At 46.1% G+C, this 19,184-nt stretch overlaps 1 protein-coding gene and 1 long non-coding RNA gene across 2 annotated transcripts in view; both read left to right on the top strand.

The window, feature by feature from the left end:
* LOC106557526 overlaps nucleotides 1-19,184 on the top strand; it is a 44,947-nt gene that overhangs the window by 12,093 nt on the left and 13,670 nt on the right. The window lies entirely within an intron of this gene.
* LOC475395 (ribonuclease pancreatic-like) lies at nucleotides 15,154-16,589 on the top strand. The gene is made up of 2 exons (NM_001313784.1): nucleotides 15,154-15,239; nucleotides 15,889-16,589. Exon 2 carries the CDS (start codon nucleotides 15,917-15,919, stop codon nucleotides 16,370-16,372), a length of 456 nt encoding a protein of 151 aa, NP_001300713.1. The 5' UTR covers nucleotides 15,154-15,239; nucleotides 15,889-15,916; the 3' UTR covers nucleotides 16,373-16,589.

Raw genomic sequence — 19,184 nt, 5'->3', positions numbered from 1 at the left:
TTGCTGGATGTGGAACCCAATGTGCAGCTTGTTCTCAAGACCCTGAGATCTAGACCTAAGCCCAAACCAAGATTTGATCATTTAACCAACTACACCACCCAGGCGCCCTAATTGCAATTTTTAAAAAATTGTAAAAATTGTCTTTGGGATTTTGATAAAAATTGCATTGGAACTGTAGATTGATTTGAGTAGTATGAACATCTTAACAATATTAATTCTTCCAATCCATGAACGTAGGATGTCTTTCCATTTATTTGTGTCTGCTTTAATTTCTATCATCAGTGTTTTATAGTTTTCAGGATATACGTCTTCTACCTCTTTGATTAGGTTTATTCCTAAGCATTTTATTCTTTTTAGTGCTGTTGTAGTGGGATTGTTTTCTTAACTTCCTTTTCAGATGGTTTGCTGTTGGTGTATAGAAATGCAACTGATTTTGTATCCTGTAATTTTAATGAATGTTTATTAGTTGTATCAGTTGTGTGTGTGTGTGTGTGTGTGTGTGTGTATGTGTGTGTGTGTGGCCTTTAGGATTTTCTGCATAAAAGGTCATGTCATCTGCAGAGATAATTTTATTTTTATTTTTCATATATCTGATAAGAGGTTAATTTCTTTCTTTTTTTTAGAGGTTAATTTCTAAATATATTAGGAACTATACAAATCAATAGCAAAAAGAATAATTAATCCAATTTTAAAATGGGCAAAAACTTGAATAGACATCTCTTCAAAGAAGACATACAGATGGCCAAGTATATGAAAATATGCTTAACATTATTAACCATCAGGAAATGCAAACAAAACCACTTCATACTTGTTAAAAGATATTGAGATAAAACTTTCACACTTGTTAGAATGGCTCTTATCAAAAAGATAAGAGATAACCAGTGGTGGGTATGGAGAAAAGACAACTCTTCTGCACTAGCGATAGGAGTGCACATTGCTACAGCCACTGTGAAAAACACTACTGAGGTTCTTCTTCAAAAATAAAAAATGGAATGCCTGGGTGGCTCAGTGGTTGGGCATCTGCTTTGGCTCAGGGCATGATCCTGGTTTGGGGATCGAGTCCCATGTCAGGCTCCCTGTGGGGGGCCTGCTTCTTCCTCTGCCTGTGTCTCTGCCTCTTTCTCTCTGTGTCTCTCATGAATAAATAAATAAAATCTTTAGAAAACAAACAAACAAAATAAAAAAAAATGGAATTGCCATTTGATTCAGCAATTCCACTTCTAGATATATATCCAAAAGAATTCAAGTCAAGATCCTGGACAGACAGAGTCTGAAGTGGAGGACAGTCTTGTGCAACTGAACCCTTAATCTGTGAGATATGTACTAACTCTAGGTAGTTACTGTGAGAATTAAATTAAACTACAGGACACCCCGTTGGTGCCTGCAGCGAACTGGAAAATTGCTTGCTGTGGAAAACCACAGCAAAACCACATATAGTGCCAGAAGTTTTGTGAATTAAAAAATAGACCCATAATAGGAAAAAAAAAAAAAAGATCCTGAACAGAGATCTGCACCCTCATGCTCGTTGCAGCCAAGATATGGAAACAACCCAAATGTCCATCAACAGATGAATGAATAAAGAAAAATTGGTATATACATGTAATAGACTATTTTTCAACCTTGAAAAGGAAATCCTACCATTTGCAACACTGTGGATGGAACTTTAAAACATTATAAGTGAAATAGGTCAGGCACAGAAGGATGAACTCTGCATGATTCCTCATAAAAGAGGTATCTAAAATAGATGTATAGACACAGGAGAGTTGTAGATAGGGGGAGGGCGACATGGAGAGTTGTTCAATGTATATCTAGTTAGTTATACAAGCTAAGTAAGTTTGCTGTACAATGTAGTGCCTGTAGCAAACAACAAGGTATTTGGGTATTTAAAATTTTGTTAGGAGGCTAGATCTCAGGTTAAGTTTTACCACAAAACAACAACAACAACAACAAAGAGACACAAAGAAACTTTTGGAAGTGATGGTAACATGAGTGTGTACATGTGTTCAAACTTATTATATGCATTAATTATGTGCAGGTTTTTATTTTTTTATTTTTTTTTAATTTTTATTTATTTATGATAGTCACACACAGAGAGAGAGAGAGAGGCAGAGACATAGGCAGAGGGAGAAGCAGGCTCCATGCACCGGGAGCCCAACGTGGGATTTGATCCCGGGTCTCCAGGATCGCACCCTGGGCCAAAGGCAGGAGCTAAACCGCTGCGCCACCCAGGGATCCCTATGTGCAGGTTTTTAAATGTCAATTATACCTCAATAGAGCAGGAAAAAAAATAAATTGTACTTTCCCTTCTGCCCACAGTTCTGATTGTGGAATGTGTTATAATGAACAGGAATAAATCTTTTGGACTGAGAGGGTTAGACTGGGAGAGCATAGCATTTAGATCAAGAGACCTTCATTTTAGACAAGAGAAGAGATGGACTGAACATAAAATGGACAGACCCAGGGAATTTCTAGAGAACTTACTCTTTGCAGACAATTTCTAAGAGTGTGGAAACCACTTCCTCTTTATTCTTCTGATTTTTTTTATATCCCCTGGGCTTGGAAGGTGGGTCAGGCTTCTCAAAACATAATAAAATTAAGTTTGACTTCAAATATGTCCAGTTTCAAAGACTGCAGACATCCCTTAGCCAAGGGAACACGAAGAGTCTGGAATGAGGAAAATACAAGAGAAGAAAGAAAAAGTAAGATCTCAGCAAAATATCCTGCTTTGCATATATCTTACTGAATTTTTAATTTTCTTACTGAAAAATTTCTGAGCACTGTCTCTGAGCTCTTAGGACTCAGGACTCAGAATAGGAGGAACAGGAAATGATCGGACCTTAAGCCTACAATATCCAATTTACCTCAAGTCGCAGTGTGAGATCCAGTTGCAGGAACCTGTGGCAGTTTCTGCAAAGGTAGAGGTGTCCATGCATTGTGCCCCTCAGCTGTTCTCTCCTGGCCTAACTTAAAGAGACCTTTTGAGGTGTGTGTGTGTGTGTGTGTGTGTGTGTGTGCGCGTGGGTGTTTGTCTTACAGGAGAGGTGAGCCAGGGAAGGGAGGTGATTTGCTTGATGTTTCAGCATCCTTTCCTTAGTCTCAAAAAAGTGGGGATCAGGAAGTTTCTACTGAGTGGCAACATTCCTGAGAGCCACTGTATTGCCCGAAATTAGAAGTTACTGCGCTACAGGTCTTAACAGTTGGGAAGATAATTCAGTGAAAACATGGAATCATTTTGAAAGTGAACACCCTTAGAATGCATCTCTTTGCTCTCACTACTTGTGCACTGTCATGAATTCAGATGCTCCTGGATTTCTCTGACATAGAAGTCTAGAGACTCTAACATAAATCAGGATCTCCTACATGAACATTCTCAAATAGTCTAAAAGTTTATTAAGTAAAAGTACAAAAATGTGTGAAGGTCCACTAATAATACCCAAGCCAGGTTATGCCCAGCTGATTGTCTCTAGGGTGTTCCGGGTCAGCACATAGTGTTAAGAACAGGGACACACGTGTGCTATAGTAAAATGTGAGTGAGCCATGTAATGGAATAGGCCAGGGGATATGAGACATCTGAAAGGAAGAAAAGGAGACAAAAGGAGACAACAAGAGGAAAGAAGGAGGAAGGAAGGATATAAGGAGACAAGAAGGAAGACTCCATGAAAAGATACAGCTCCCAGTGTGACAGGCACTCTTCCTTCCCTAATGCCTGCGGTCTGGTCTTGCCTTGCATGGAGCCCCTTTCCACTGAGTCCACAGGACTGGAGGCTCCCTGGGACTGGGGTGTGTCTTTGAATCCCTATGACCTGGTGCATGACCTGGTTCATGCTGTTTGATTGATGAGTGGGGGACATGTTTACATCTGACCCAAGTTTGCCAAACATCAGTAAGTATATAAATCAGAATATTCTACTGATTGTATGTGGTACTACTCTCTGCTCTATATCTCAGTGATCATTTGTCTGGGTTTCCTGCTTTGAACTCTAGTTGTTCTTTAGGACCAGTGCCATGGTGAGAATCCTAGAGCTTCAAATCTCTTACTAGTGCTCTCCTGTTGAAGGCTGGCTCCGGTTTGTCCAGAGCCTCCCTGCTGCTGGCAGGAGCCTCCCTTCAACGGGCGATTCACTGCAAACACCATGGTTCCCACCTGACCGAGAGTGCCAGGCAGTGCTTGAAACCTCCAGCGGTGTCTCTCCTCCCACAGGGCTGGTTCTTCTAGAATTCTGACATCAGCCTGAATCAACTAAACATTTGGCCTTGGACTCTGGTCATTCTCCTTGGGAGCCAGCTCTTTAGACAGTTCAGTATATCATGATAAGAAGCAGCTTCTTTTACTCGGTAGCCGGTCTTAGGGGTTTCTGTGTGACCAAGAGCCCAAAGTGGAGGACATGATTAAGGGGAAGTTGGAAAATGCATGTGTGAGTATCTTAGGTATCCTAATGAATCCTCTGAAAAGTAGTGGTGTGGAGGGGAACTTGATCCTACTGCACACGAATGCAGCGCTGCCCTGGTTAAGAAGGCTTTACGGAAGGCTCTCGAAACCACCAGTCGGACCATCCGTCGAGCCATGGGGGGGGTTTAAAATGGAGCCACAGCGCCGTGTGGTTTGCCTTTCTTTCCTTCTCCTACAAAGTGAGTTTCAAAGGTCTTTAATGCCCTCTTATCTTAGAAGATTAGTATTGTGGGAACAGAAGATTCCACAGGTGCTCCACTGGGGTGGGGAGAGGAGAGATAAAGACCAAGTAATTTTACTAATGCAGATTAGTCAATGATCTTAATCCTCTTAGATCTTAGAGGAGGGGTATTGCAGGAGCTTTAGTAGCACTGGATGCTCTCTTGAGAAAGAGGAGTTCCTATGTGTTACGGAAAAGTTTACAAAAATCTGTTTATTGTCATTGGTTCTAAGATATTTGCAATGCATGCTAGAACATGAAAAGCTCTGTTATAAATTCAATTTAACTTTATTTTGTTCTTTGTCTCCAGCCATTTAGGCCCTGGAACCCCATTTCCCTGTAATTCCTGATAAACTGGAAAATGCTCTTGATTTATTTCATGATCCCCATTGGATCCTAGGATTCTTTATCTTCCCCCGTTTGCTCTTCAGTTTCAGTGTAATCTTGGTGTCACACTAGCCAGTGAACTGGGACAATAGGAAGAGCACACAGTTCTGAATGGAATTTATGATGCCAGTCAGTTACTACAGCCTTGTCAGATAGAAGCTGTCAATTGCTGATGGAAAGGTCATGTCATTGACCTTGATGGCACAAGACCTACAAGAGTAACATGAAGAAATTCCTCTACTCCTCCTCCAAGATAACCATGAAATCATATTCCCACTCTCCTCTATTCTTCTGAGAGGTGGGTTGTTGACATGAGAACAGTCTGAACGGGGAGGGGTTTGTGAATGAGGCTGCAGAATGAAGTTAGCCCATGGGAAATTTTGTGAAACCTTTCTCCCTCGATGTACATCCATTCTCTGATGCCAGTGAGCCTTCCAAGTCCAGAAAGCCTCTTCTTAAGTTTCCATAGCTTTATGGGTCTCTATTTGCAGGGAGGACGAAGGGAGGGCTTTCTCTGAATAACAGAGCTTGATTCCTAAGAATTGCAAAACAAATAAGATTTTTAGAATGTTGATCAGTTACTTAGAACCTAACAATTTGAAACATAATTCTAATTTAGTAAAATCTTTAATATATTTATTGTTAGAGATGTAGAAGAATTATGTCCTTGAAAAATTCTTTCAGGTTTAATCAGATCAAGTTTGAGACCTGTGAACTCTGCCCTTGTCTCATCTTTTCTCTCTCACATTAACCCCCACAGAGCTCAATGTGCATGGAAAATCCGTTTGGCATTTTGGGAACTATCTGTACTAACAAAGGAAAAACAAAGACCTAAATGAAACTTATCAAATACCAAGGTAGTAACAATGCCATATGGTATAGCCCATGCATTCTGAGGTCACTGCAATTGGGCCACTTGGTGGAAAAGGCAACTTGTTAGGCACTGACCCCGGGGTCCCTCTTTTCATTAAAAAAAAGGGAACCCCCAACAGATATTCATTCCTATTTGCGTGGTGTATAATCCTCATTTTTCCTATTGGAGTTTCTGTGTCTTCCTTTCCTTTCGAACAAATAAAAGATAAGGATATTCCCTCTAGGAAATGGATGCTGACCTAACTTCTGTTAGGATAAGGATTGAATCAGTACATTAAAGCATGCATGTGTGGTGGTGATAGTGGGTGGGGGGAGATCATGAAAATATAAGGAAAAGAGAGAAAGACTTCTAAGGCCACCATCCTTAAAGCAGCCCATGAGGAATTGAAAAAACAAACAAACAAACAAACAGACAAAACAGCAACAACAAAAAGACCCTCTGTTACTTATTTATTTGAGAGAGAGTGAGTGGGAGCAGGGAACAAGGGACCAGCAGAGGGAGGAGAGAGAAGCTCAAGGAGGTTCCATGCTGAGCCTGGAGCCTGACATGGGGCTTGATCCTATGACCCTGAGATCATGACCTGAGCTGAAATCAAGAGTCGATGGCTTCACCGACTGAGCCACTCACTGCCCCAGGAAAGCCTAGATTTCTCAAAGGGGAGACCATGTTGACTGTAGACTCTCATTTGAGTGAAATTTGGATCAATTCACTACAAGGAGTTTATGAGATCCAACCTGAGTACCAGCAGTCAAATCCCAGGTCAACCACTCTCTCCACTGTGACTCTGAGAGCGAGGTGGCATGCCTGTGGGGTTCTGAGGTTCCCTTCAGAGGACAGAAGGATGTAATGAGCCTTGGTACTAGACAGAGAGGAAATGAGTGATGCTTTCCCTTGAGGAGTCATGCTAAGCGTTCTGCCATTGGCAGCAGTAAGTAGGAGCAGTAGGCATTGGAATGATGGTAGTGGTGGCAACAATAAACTATGCTAAGTAATGACAGATTTTGTACAGATGTTAACTTACTGTAAATACTGAGAATAGATAAAAAGTAATTGCATTCAAAACACTAACGCAGAGATTTAGAACCATCATTAGAGAGTGACAGAGAAGGCTGTGAGATGCCCCCACTGGATTACGGAAGATACACAGGGGCTCTCTCTCCATTGGTTCTCTCTATATATGGTTTTCTTTCTGCCAAAAAAGTGTAATAGTTGGACTGGTGTTTGAAAGAATCTGCGTTCCCCATGAGTGATCATGAAAGGCTACTGATGGAATAAAGATCTTCTCTTTGATCGTCCCCTCCTTTCTCAGTGGCCTCCTGAGAGTGGCCTTCTCCTTTATCAGCCTCATTTATCGTGGTCTGATCAGTCTGACCACACAGAGAGCAACAGCCTATCCTCTTTGGGTGCATGGTCGCCATGTGAAGCTGCTAGACAGCTTGTTCTCAGGATGAGGTCATTGAACTCTACTCACCATGTGGTCTGTCCACACATTCTAGATTAAGATGAAGGCTGCCTTCTCATTTCTCTGCTGATGACAAATCCTGAAACTGCACCTGCCCCACTCTAGGTCATCCTGTGTATAGCAATGGCTTTAATCTCCTGGGTCATCCCTATGCACTTGAGCTGTAGGGTTGGTGTGGGATATGGGTTGCGGCTGTCACACAGAGGGCCTGAAAGTACAGACTTGGAGGTTACGCAGAAGCCTCTCCTGCATCACATACGCTCTCTCATCTGTGTGCTTTCTCCCAGTACAGGTTCCTAGAGTCAGGTGTCACATTTAGTTGCCACATCTCTTTAGCCATTTTTAATCTGTAACATTTCCACAGTCTTTGTCTTTTAGATCCTTGAAACTTATGAAGAAATCAGCATCTCTTTTTAATTTTTACTTCTAAATATAATTTTTTAGAACAGTTTTAGAGTCACAGAAAAAATGAGCAGAAAGTACAGAGTTCTCATATGCCCTCTGGCCCCCATGCTTCACATGCACAGCCTCCCTCACTACCAACATCCTATACTAGAGTGGCACATTTGTTATGACTGACGGACCACATCGACACCTCATAATCAACCAAGGTCCATAGAATACATTAAGGTTCACTCTTGGTGCTGTATATATGTACATGACTACTTTTCCCCCCCTTTTGTTAGCCTATCTTTTGTCAGTTTAATTTGTAGGTCCCCAGGCACTGAACCCAAGAGAGTAGAGGAAAAAGTTTCCTCCTCACCTCTGTTTCCTCCACCCATTCTGTAATCACATGTCCAGGGTGAGCCCTGGCTCTTCACATCATCAACCCTTGTGCTCATTTGTTCACTCTTGTAATACATCTAACGTAGTTTGAGAATTGCTCTGCCCACACCACTGTAATGAACAAGACTACCCAAAAAAGTTTAGGATGTGTTTGCAGTTTTATACCTAAACCATAAACTCAGAGATAATAAAAGTTGTTTAGTAAGTGTGCGGTACAGCGATGCATAACCAACACGATGTCGTTAGCCTTCGGTTGTACTGCTGTTGCCTTGGGGCTCAAATTCAAGCCTGTGCTTTTTTTCACTACATTATGTTCCTCAAAGTCAGATGTGAAGTTAAGTGGGCATAGAATCAGGAGCAGAAAGTGGTTTTGAGACTGAGATGGTAATATGCAGATAAGCAGGCATATATATCTGGCCACCCCAGAGGGAGGTCTCTTTTCTTTCCTTTAGACTAGTCAACGGACATGATGAACTGATTACAAAGGGCATGCCTGGAAGGGGCTGGAAGGTCAGTGAAAGTTCAGGACAAATCCCAGACCTCCCTGCCTTACTCCCCACACCAGTCTAACTTCAAATACTTTGTTCTGGAAGAGAGTATTTTCTGAAACTTGAAGAATCACCAAGAGCTCAGAAATGTTAAACAAATACTACATTGTTCACTGAGAACTTTTTTTTTTTTTTTTTTTTTTTTTGATTTTCACTGAGAACTTAAGTCAATAATGATTTCATTATTCAGCTGTAACTCCAGTCATCTGAGCTGGCTGACCAAGCTCCAGCTCTGTGATGTTATCTGCAATGGTGCTTTTTTCTGCGGCCTGGGTATACCTGGGAGATTTGAAGCTGTCTCGAGGCAGCTTCCCCCAGGAGCCTTGCAGGAATCCAGGGCTCTTGAGAGGGAGTGCAGGAGATGGGGCAAGATGGGGGACTGCAGATAAGATAGCCCCGGCTGTGGATCGGCTCCCTTCACCTTTCTGGACACCTTCTGCCTACCAAACAGAAGGTAGTAGTCAAAGGCAACCTCTAGGTGCAAGATGAGCTGCGCTGTTTAGACATCTCTTTCTCCAGCCTTCTTTCACTCCCCTTGCTTCCTATTTACAAACGTATCTGTTGTATTTTTTCCCCTGGGAGACTCAGGCACAGCCAGGGCTCCCACTATCACCCCTGTGGAATTGTGCTCAGTCTGTACATGGAATCCCAGGGCTCTCACAGGGGCACCGCTTTGACCATCTCCGTGCCTACTGCAAGTCACCCCAAAGTAAATCTCAGCGCGTCTACAGTGATGCCCAAGCCCAGATCTGCCTGCATTTTCCTGACACACCCATTCTATTTGCACTGCTGCCCAAGTCTATAAAGATAAAATGTAGGGCGCCTGGGTGGCTCAGTCGGTTACGTGTCTGACTTCAGCTCAGGTCATGAGGAGACCTCAGGGTCCTGGGATCAAGCCCCATGTTGCACTCCCTGCTCAGCGGGAGCCTGCTTCTCCCTCTCCCTCTGCCTGCTGCTCCTCCTGCTTGTGCTCCTTTTGTCTCTGTGTCAAATAAATAAATAAAATCTTAAAAAAAATAAAGATAGGATTTAGAGACTTGTTGGTCTATCCCTCCCTCCCAATCAAAAATTTCAATCACTGTCACCTCTACTAATTCAGAATGAAAACTGAACTTTTAATTTTGTCTCTTGAAGAAACAATATCAGTACTGGTAATAATAATAATAATAATAATAATAATAATAATAATAATAAAATTCTATTAGGGCTTACTATATGCCTTGAATAGGGTGACCATATAATTTACCCTCTGAATTGGGACACTTTTGAGAGTGAAAAGGGACATTATTACTTATTATGCCAAGAGAACAGGCATGAATAGGGATGGTCTTGGGCAACCAGGGGCATATGGTTTCGGAGCCATGAACCAGTTTCTTGCTATTACGTCACATGACAGAGGGGTAAGGGGAGCTCTCTATGGTGTCTCTTATAAGGGCACTCGTCCCATTCACGTGTGCTCCACCCTCATGACCCAGTCACTCCCCAAAGGTCCCCCCTCCAAATATCATCACATTGAGAGTCAGGTTTTAATATATGAATTGGGTGGCGGTAGGGAAACAAACATTCAGTGTATAGCATCTTAGAGTAGGTACTTTAATTATTCCTCATTTACAGACAAGGAAACAAATTACGGAAGTTGACATATTACTGATTTTTAAATTAGTAATGCAGGACTTTTGTGTATTAATCTGCACTCACCCGGAAAAATGCCAGTCAATGTTGCAGGAATGATTTAAAGGGTAAACTGATTCCACACCCCTGTCCAAATACACTCCAATACGTATGCATTGAGATTCTCTTTTATTATTGCTTTGCCAAGTCATCCAGCCTGTGTGTTTTATAGATGATGAAATCGAGGTCCAGAGAGGTGAAATGATTCTCCTGAACATAGCAACCAGTCATGAAGCTGCAACTCATACGTACAGTCTCTCCACTCTACTGGCTCTATTCAAATACGCAAGAGCAGTTTATGGAAATGAATATTATATCGTATGTGCATAAAGAAGCGACAGTTGTGATGTATGTCAAGTACTTGAGAAAACTCTTGAGAGATTGATATCATATTTTAATCTGTATAATGAAGATAAATACGGCAACCGTGACTTAATGTGTATCATATTTTATGTATATGAAATGAGGCGTCTCAGTAATGGGTCGCAGACTCCTTCTATACTAGATAACTGTCCCCATGACCTAGAAGACAACAGAGATGATGCAGACTTTTTAAAAATGATTTTATTTATTTATTCATGAGACACACACACAGAGAGAGAGGCAGGCTCCATGCAGGGAGCCCAATGCAGGACTCAATCCAGGGACCCCGGGGTCACGCCCTGAGCCGAAGGCAGACCCTCAACCGCTGAGCCACCCGGGGGCCCCCAGAATCCTGTTTTAAAACAGAGGTTTGAGGCAAACAAGGCCCACTCAGAGGAGAAAATTCCATTGTTGGAAAGGACGTTCTTCTGCTGCTCATATTCTTAGTCAACTTTGCTGCTTCTCAGCGGCATCCTCTTCCCTGTCCGGTACCCACCTCTCCCTTCCCGCCGTCCTTGCGGGCAAGACAGTCTCCTGTATGTACCTTTTTTTTTTTTAATTTTTTTTATTTATTTATGATAGTCACAGAGAGAGAGAGAGAGGCAGACACATAGGCAGAGGGAGAAGCAGGCTCCATGCACCGGGAGCCTGACGTGGGATTCGATCCCAGGTCTCCAGGATCGCGCCCTGGGTCAAAGGCAGGAGCTAAGCCACTGCGCCACCCAGGGATCCCTCCTGTATGTACCTTTACCCACCTCTGCCCCATTCCTGGGCTACGCTCTATCTCTGCGCTGTATTTTCAGTGTCTTCTCCTGTACTGGGTCTTTCCTCAAGATGTGCACACCCTCATGTCATGTCATGTCACCCTCACGTCATCTTCTCCCCAGCCACCTCCATCTCACGAGTGCACAAACCCGCTCCTTCTCTTCATGGTCAGCCTCCTTGTTAACTCCATTTCCTTGTCTCTTCCTCTTCAACTTACTGAAACTACTCCAGCAAACACTCCATTGCTCTCTCAATGATAAAATCTCATCATCTAATAAAGTATTTCCTTCTCAAACATCTTTAAAGATTGTAAGGTATGTATATGGCGTATGTATATATATATATGATATGTTATGTATATATGAACATACACATAGTGTGTGTGTGTATGTTCTCTGTACACATACACATACAGAGAAAGAAAGGAAGAGTGTTAGATGTTCCCCCCTGCCAATCTTGTCTTTTAATGGGCCCATTTAGCCCATTTACAGAGTATAATTATTCATTTGTATCTACTATCTTATTTTGCCTTTTCTATTTGTCTCATTTGTCTGGCATTTCTATTTCCTCTCTTTTCTTCCCTTCTTTCTAGATTAGTTGTGTGTTTGTCATTCTATGGCAGCCATTAAAGCTGTTCACAAATAATTCTCTTGTTCCAGGCAACTAGAAGGATCCTATTTCTCTGTCCCTTGTACTTAAGCGTGACCATGAGGTTTTCTCTGGTCAGTGAAGTGGGAATAGAAGTGGCATGTGTCCCTTCCAGCAGAAGGGTTAAGAGCTGTTCTGTGGGGTGCTATATCGTCTTTTAAAAAGTTTTTAAAATATTTTATTTATTTATTTATTTATTTATTTATTTATTTATTTATTTATTTATAGTTAGTGGGTAGAAGAGAGAGGGAGAAGGAGAGAGAGAATTCCAAGCAGGCTCCCGCTCAGCATGGAGCCCAACACGGGGCTCGATCTCACGACCCGAGATCATGACTTGAGCTGATATCAAGAGCCACCCAGGCCCCTCAGAGATTCTCTTATCTGAATAAAGGCGAGCCTTCTGAGAGTGAAGCTGCCCTGGGTCCCCACTGGGGAGTTTTACAGCATGGAAGAAGACCCACAACTCACACCTGCAAAAGCAAACATTCGCACAAACTATCTTACTCCCCATTTGTTCCCCTAAAACTCATTTATCTCTCCTAAGAAAACATAAACAAGACCACATTTATTTCCTATAGAGTCCTTTCCCTCCCTTCTTTCCCCTATTAAGTTAATATATAAACCTTTATCCGTAGCTGTTCAAGGAGCCACTTCTTCTGTGCTCCTACATAGGCACATGCACGGACATGGTCTATTTTCCGGTTAACCTGTCTTTTGTCAGTGAATTTGCTGGGTCTCTGATGTGAACCTAAGTCGTCAAGAAAAGTTTTCCTCCCAACCGCAATCCAGATGATGTGAGTGCTATGAAAGGACTGAGAGACAAAGCCTGGGTGTACTGTAGGGTGTTGGACAAACCACGGGAACGTGGGACTAGAAGCTCACACCATACCACAGCTTCCTTAGCCCCTCTTCTACTTTCAAAACCATACAGGTTAGCAAATAATGCTGACTTTACTCAGGATTTCTTGGATATAACATGGCAACATAACAAAAACACTTCCCTTTAAACAATTCTCTTCTTTCCACTAAGGTCCCTCTCTTCTCTCCTCTTCCCCTTTCTTCCTCTCCTCAGGGCTTCAAAACTGCCTACTTTTCTCAGTTCAGGGTTTTAGCAAAACAAAAGCCCTTTACTTAACCTCTAATAAAAAGGGAGTCGGAGATGGGTCAGTGTGAACGAGACACTCTTCATGGAGGATCTCAACACCACCCGATGTGAGCAATCACTTATCGGGCTAAGGACCCTCCAAGCCCTCTGCACATCTTACCTTATTTCGTCCTCGTAATAAATCTAAGACATGCATATCATCATCCTCATTTCAGGGATGAGGTAGCTGAGGAACAGGGAGACAAATTCAATTCTGTAACTTGCCCAGCTCTTAAGATGCAAAATCAGAATTTGGACTGAGACAATCTAAATCCAGAGCACGGCGGGTATTTTGATCATCCTGACTCCAGAGTAATTGCAATTGTCACCCAGCAAAAACAAGTCTTTCTAGGAGGTGTGAAATTGCATAAAATTTCTGGCCATGACCGACTCCATCTTGAAGCTCCATTTTCCCTTTTAATGAACTTTTGAATTGGGCCAGGCCCGGTGATTGTTTTACAAGCAGTTTCTTATAAAGTCAACGGGACACCTGGCATCCTGGATCATAAAACTGTCAGTGTGGGCTTTCGGGTGACCGAGTAATTAATCAACGCATATCACGAAGAGTGAGGTTTGATAACACCAACCGGTTAGTCGATCACAGTGTAAATAAGCACGGCTCAATCTGCTAGTGCCAATCACGGTGTTTTCTCCTTCTCCTCTCTTATTCAGGTCAGGTGTTGGCCCCCCCTCGCCCTCTTCCTCCTGGGACCCCTGCTCTTCCTGTGAGGCAGGGCGCTTCTCTGAGTACTCTGGAATCTGTGCTCCAGAAAATGCAATTCTGAGATCCCCCAATAAGGACTTTTGTTCTTTTTCAATTTTGCCTCATTTTCTCGGTCTACAGAGGGAATTCTGCTGCTAAGAAATATGACGTTCTCTATTTTTCCTCCAAAAGGGATTTTTTTGGGGGGACACCTCGGTGGCTCAGCAGCTGAGCATCTGCCTTTGGCTCAGAGCATGATACTGGAGTCCTGGGATCGAGTCCCACGTCGGGCTCCCGGTGCATGGAGCCTGCTTCTCCCTCTGCCTGTGTCTCTGCCTCTCTCTCTCTCTCTCTCTCTTTCTGTGTTTCTCATAAATAAATAAATAAAATCTTAAAAAAAAAAAACAAAAGGGATTTTTTTTTCTTAAGTAGTTTCCACACCCACCATGGGGCTCAGACTTGAGACCCTGAGATTGAGAGTCCCACGCTCTACCGACTGAGCCAGCTAGACATCCGTTGGGGGTTTGGTTTGGCTTTCATCTCTCTCCTCAACTCTGACCTTACAGGAGTGGTTGCTGTGGCCGAGAACTGCCGCACGTTCACCTGCCACCCCAGGAGTGCTCAAGTGGCCAGCACCGGGCGAGCCACAGGTCTTCTCCTCCCCGCCAGGGCACAGCCCCAGGTCTGCACAGGCTTCCAGGTGGGGGTAGCTAAACGCCTCACTCCCTTCTCCCCGGAAGAGGTGCTGTTGGAATGCTAGCCATGCCAGGGCTCCTGGGGAGAAAGAGGACCTCCTTTCTCCCCCGCTGCTCTGGTGGTCACATGTTTATGAGTCCTTTGCTAACCACCAAGCACTATTTGGTGAAAATCGCCCCCTGAGATTACAAGGGCCTTGCTGGGGTTCAGGCATCAGTACCCTAGTGGCTTTCTCCACTGCTCCTTGGAACCAGCAAACAGATGAGGTTCATATAAAGTTCCTGTGGCCAAGCCTCACCCTTCCCAGCAGTCCTGAAAAGAGTGGTGTGGATGGTTCCCTACAACGTCCCCTCCTCACAATGTCCTTGTTTCCCTCTACACTGAAACCAGGACGCTCCTCCCACCCATCTTTTCTTGGAAGCCAAGCCCCTTTGTAATCTGTATAAGATTCCCTCTCCAGGGATCAAGGGATTGCAGAGACTGGCCTTCTGCTCTCTCCTAGAGACCACGCTAGAGACCCAGGTCAGTGGCCAAAGACGTGGTCTCAGGGGCTCTTTCTGCTTCTGCATTGGATTGGAGGGACCAGGGTTGGGGAGGATAGAGCCTGAGAGAGCCTGGGGTAGGCAAATATAGGGTTGAGCACGCAGGCGGCAGGGAACCAAGGGCACTGGGGGAGCCAAGCATCTGTCTTGGGGCTACAGTGGCATCCCTTTGTGATGCCCGTGTCAGGCACGGGGCTGTTTCCCTTGTGGCGAAGGACAACAGGCCTCTGTCAGTCATGATCCTGGACACGTGATTGCATTTCAGGGATGCAATGTAGCTCATGGTTTATTCAAAAGGATTTTCTAATGAGCTGCTTGAGCACTGGGTATAAGTGTATTTATCTTTCAAACATATTTTAAATTTAAAAATCTCTAGTATTCAGACACAGGATTGTGGGATTTTAGTTCACTCTGGAGGTCACCCCCAGAGGGGAGGACCGCCTCTCCTTAGCTAGCGGGAGTTCAACGCCCTGGAGAGTGGTGCGCGTGGCTGTGTCCTTGCCGGGAGAATTGCACAGGAGGAGGTGTCTCTCCAGCTGCCCCAGGGGGAGGCTGAGAGTGGGGCAGCCACAGGCGGGAGCTGGGGTTCTCCCCCTGAGGCGGCGCTTGTCCTTCTCTCCCCTTCCCAGCTAGGCTCTTCCAGAAGGCGAGCCCGCCATGGCTCAGGAGAAGTTCTTGGTGCTGTTGCCACTAGTGGTCCTGGCGCTGCTGGGGCTGGCCTGCGTGCAGCCTTCTCTGGCCAGGGAGTCGAAGGCCATGAAGTTCCAACGGCAGCACATGGACTCGCACCCCGCCGCCATCAGCGCCAGCTACTGCAACCTGATGATGAAGCGCCGCAACATGACGGATGGGTGGTGCAAGCCCGTGAACACCTTCGTGCACGAGCCTCTGGCAGACGTCCAGGCCGTCTGCTCCCAGAAGGATGTGCTCTGCAAGAACGGGCAGTCCAACTGTCACCAGAGCCGCTCCCAGATGAACATCACCGACTGCCGCCTGAAGAACGGCTCCAAGTTCCCCAAGTGCGTGTACACGACCACGCAGAAGGAGCAGTACATCGTCGTGGCCTGTGAGGGGAACCCCCACGTGCCAGTGCACTTTGATGCGTGTCTGTAGCTCTCGGCCTGAGGCCAGAGAAGCGGGCGCCCTGTCGCAGGTGGCACCTGCTACCCCTCCCCTGCCTTCCTGCTCTGGGGAATCCCTGCAGCCGGGGCTCCTCCGGCTTGCTCCCAAACCCGGGCTGCCCTGCCCAGGGCTGCTCCGCTTGGTCGGGGGGCGGGGGCCCCATGTTAGCCACCTCACCGCTTCTTTCAATAAAGCACAGCTGTGCTCACCTGGGTTTCCCACGCTGTCGCCCTCCCGGTACTGCCTGTGTGATCGCTCCTGCAGGAGCTGCAAACCTGGCTGTAGCTTTGGGAGGCATCATCAGCTCATCCGAAGCCTTCTCTTCTGACGCTTGGCTTTGGTCACCCGAGATCATCCCTTGTAAACCGCCAGGCTGCTAAGCGAAGGCTACTGGGGATAAAAGGGGGCTATAGCCTGGGAGTGGGTGCTGGGTGAGCGGCCCGGCAGCCGAATGCAGAGACAAGAACCTCTGCCCGGAAGGAGGGTAGCCTCAGGAAGACCCTGCGCCGCCCCTGGGTGCGGGGAGGGATGTGGGAAACCAAGATCCTAAATTGTCATTTTCCTTTTTTGGGGTGAGCTATTACTAATCAGAAGAATGGCCATGTCTTAGCTGGAAAGTCAAAACCTTCAATTTAGGAGCCAAAGGGGACTGTAGAGATAATTCCGTTGAAGGAGAAAAAGTAGATTTTGGCTTTTGTATCAACTCCATTCGAAAGGGTCCGCCTAGAATGCTGTAGGAAAAATTCTTTTTTTTTTTTTAAATAAAGATTTTATTTATTTGTTTATTCCTGAGAGACACAGAGAGAGAGGCAGAGACCCAGGCGGAGGGAGAAGTAGGCTCCCTGCGGGGAGCCCGAGGCAGGACTCAATCCCGGGACCCCGGGGTCGCACCCCAGGGTGAACACTTAACCCCTGAACCCCCCCCAGGTGCCCCTAATAAGCAATGTGCATCTCCGGAAGGCACCTTGGACAGACAGACACGTGTGCCCTTTGCCATCGTGGGCCTAATGTAATGCTCACTGTTATAGAGCAACAGTCTGAGTCTCAGAAAGGCTAAGTGACTTGCTCAGGGCCCTGCTGCTTAGGGGCACAGCCGGGACTAGACCCCGGGGCTCCCGGCTTCCAGCCGTTGTTCTGCTACCAGAGTGGAGACAGGGAGAAAATTCTGCAGTCTCCCTTCTCCTGGGGGTTACAGCAGGGGTGCCAGAGGTCTGCCTCTTGATTTCAGCTCAGGTCTCGATCTCAGGATCTCACGGTCATGAGTTCAAGCCCTATGTTAGGATCCACGGAGCCCACTTAAAAATGACAGCGGGGGCACCTGGGTAGCTTCGTGGCTGAGCATCCACCTTCGGCTCAGACCGTGATGCCGGGGGCCCGGGACTGAGTCCCGCATCAGGCTCCCCTGGGGTCTCTGCCTCTCTGTGCCTCTCTCTGCGTCTCTTGTGAATAAATAAATAGAATCTTCAAACAACAGCAATAAAAATTCAAAAACAAACAAAACAGCCCTGCACGCTGTGGACGGAGCTGTGCCCCCCCCCCCCCCCCCCCCCCAGCGGAGGCTCCCTCTCAGGCTTTCAGGGCACTTGCTCGGCTTGGGGCCTGCTTCTGCGCAGCCATTGGAAAGGCTAGAGACTCAGCTTGTGTCACCACTTAACCACTTCGTTTGACCCCTTGTTCACGCTTGCATGTGGCTCATGGAACCAGAGAGAGGCCCTATTTCCATTCATCTGACCAGTCTTTATGAATAACATCTATAAGTGTTGGAAGGGATGGTGTTTCCCCTAAGTAAGGCAACCCTTTTGCTTCTGTGGGAAGGAGAAGGGCTGGGGGTGAGAGGGACCAGACACCCTTGCATTTCTGTGGGGGGATCTCACTCTTACTGGCAGTGAGGATGGAGAAGGAAATGTAGGGTTTCTAGATAGATTCCTTGAGCCAGAATTTGTCTTAGGTTCATCTCAGCCTTGTTCCCCATCCCAGCGCTCCTCACTCCCCTCTTGCTGGTGCTTTCCTGGCGTTCTTAAGGACACCCATTTGGGGTTTCGCTGCTTCTGTATCCACACATCCGCCAGCTCTGGCTTCCAATCTCCCCCACGCCGGTGCTGGGGCCGGGGCCTGCTGGGGCGTCCATCTGGGAACACAGCGCTAGGTGAAGACTGGTCCACACTGGCCCAGCCAGGCAGCCCGGGCGAGGGGGGCAGGCTCTGACTGCGAGGACCCTGGGCAAGGAAAGCCAGAGTCCTGCCTGGAGAGGCTCAGGCGCCATCAAGGAGAGAAACATCTCAAATAGCGTGGGGAGGCAATGGAGCTCCGTTCAGTGGGGAGACTCGCCATCCCACCAACCAAGGAGTACTAACCCCTTCCAGGAGGCCGATCTGGCCGACTGATTTCAAACTTAAGGTGCTGGCGCAGTGAGGGGAGTAGCTGCTTGCAGGCACAAAAGGCCGTAGTCAGTGATTCTTTCAAGGATAGTGCCCATTTCCAGAAAATTCTTCAGACCAAACAAGCTTCAGGAACTCGGGGTTCCCGTGCCCAGACAAGCACATCTCCGGGTCCGGCTTCTCCTCACTCCCACAGCTTCAAGCGTTCCCTCGAGTGACAGCGTCTCCGGCGGCTCCTCTCCTTCCTCCCCGGCTGGAACCCTCCCTTCATTCCTGCGGCCAACGCCCGGCCCGCGCTGCGCCCGTCAAACTGGACCAGCCCTCCAGGCCCAGAGGAGCCCCCGACGGCGCAGACCTGCGAATCACCAGGCTCTGTCTTTCCAACGCTGCTCACCCACAGGTGCACCCGGAGCTCCTGGCTGACC

Source organism: Canis lupus, chromosome 15 (genome assembly GCF_011100685.1).
Source record: "Canis lupus familiaris isolate Mischka breed German Shepherd chromosome 15, alternate assembly UU_Cfam_GSD_1.0, whole genome shotgun sequence".
Taxonomy (NCBI): Eukaryota; Metazoa; Chordata; class Mammalia; order Carnivora; family Canidae; genus Canis; species Canis lupus.
This window is presented reverse-complemented; position numbering and strand designations above follow the sequence as displayed.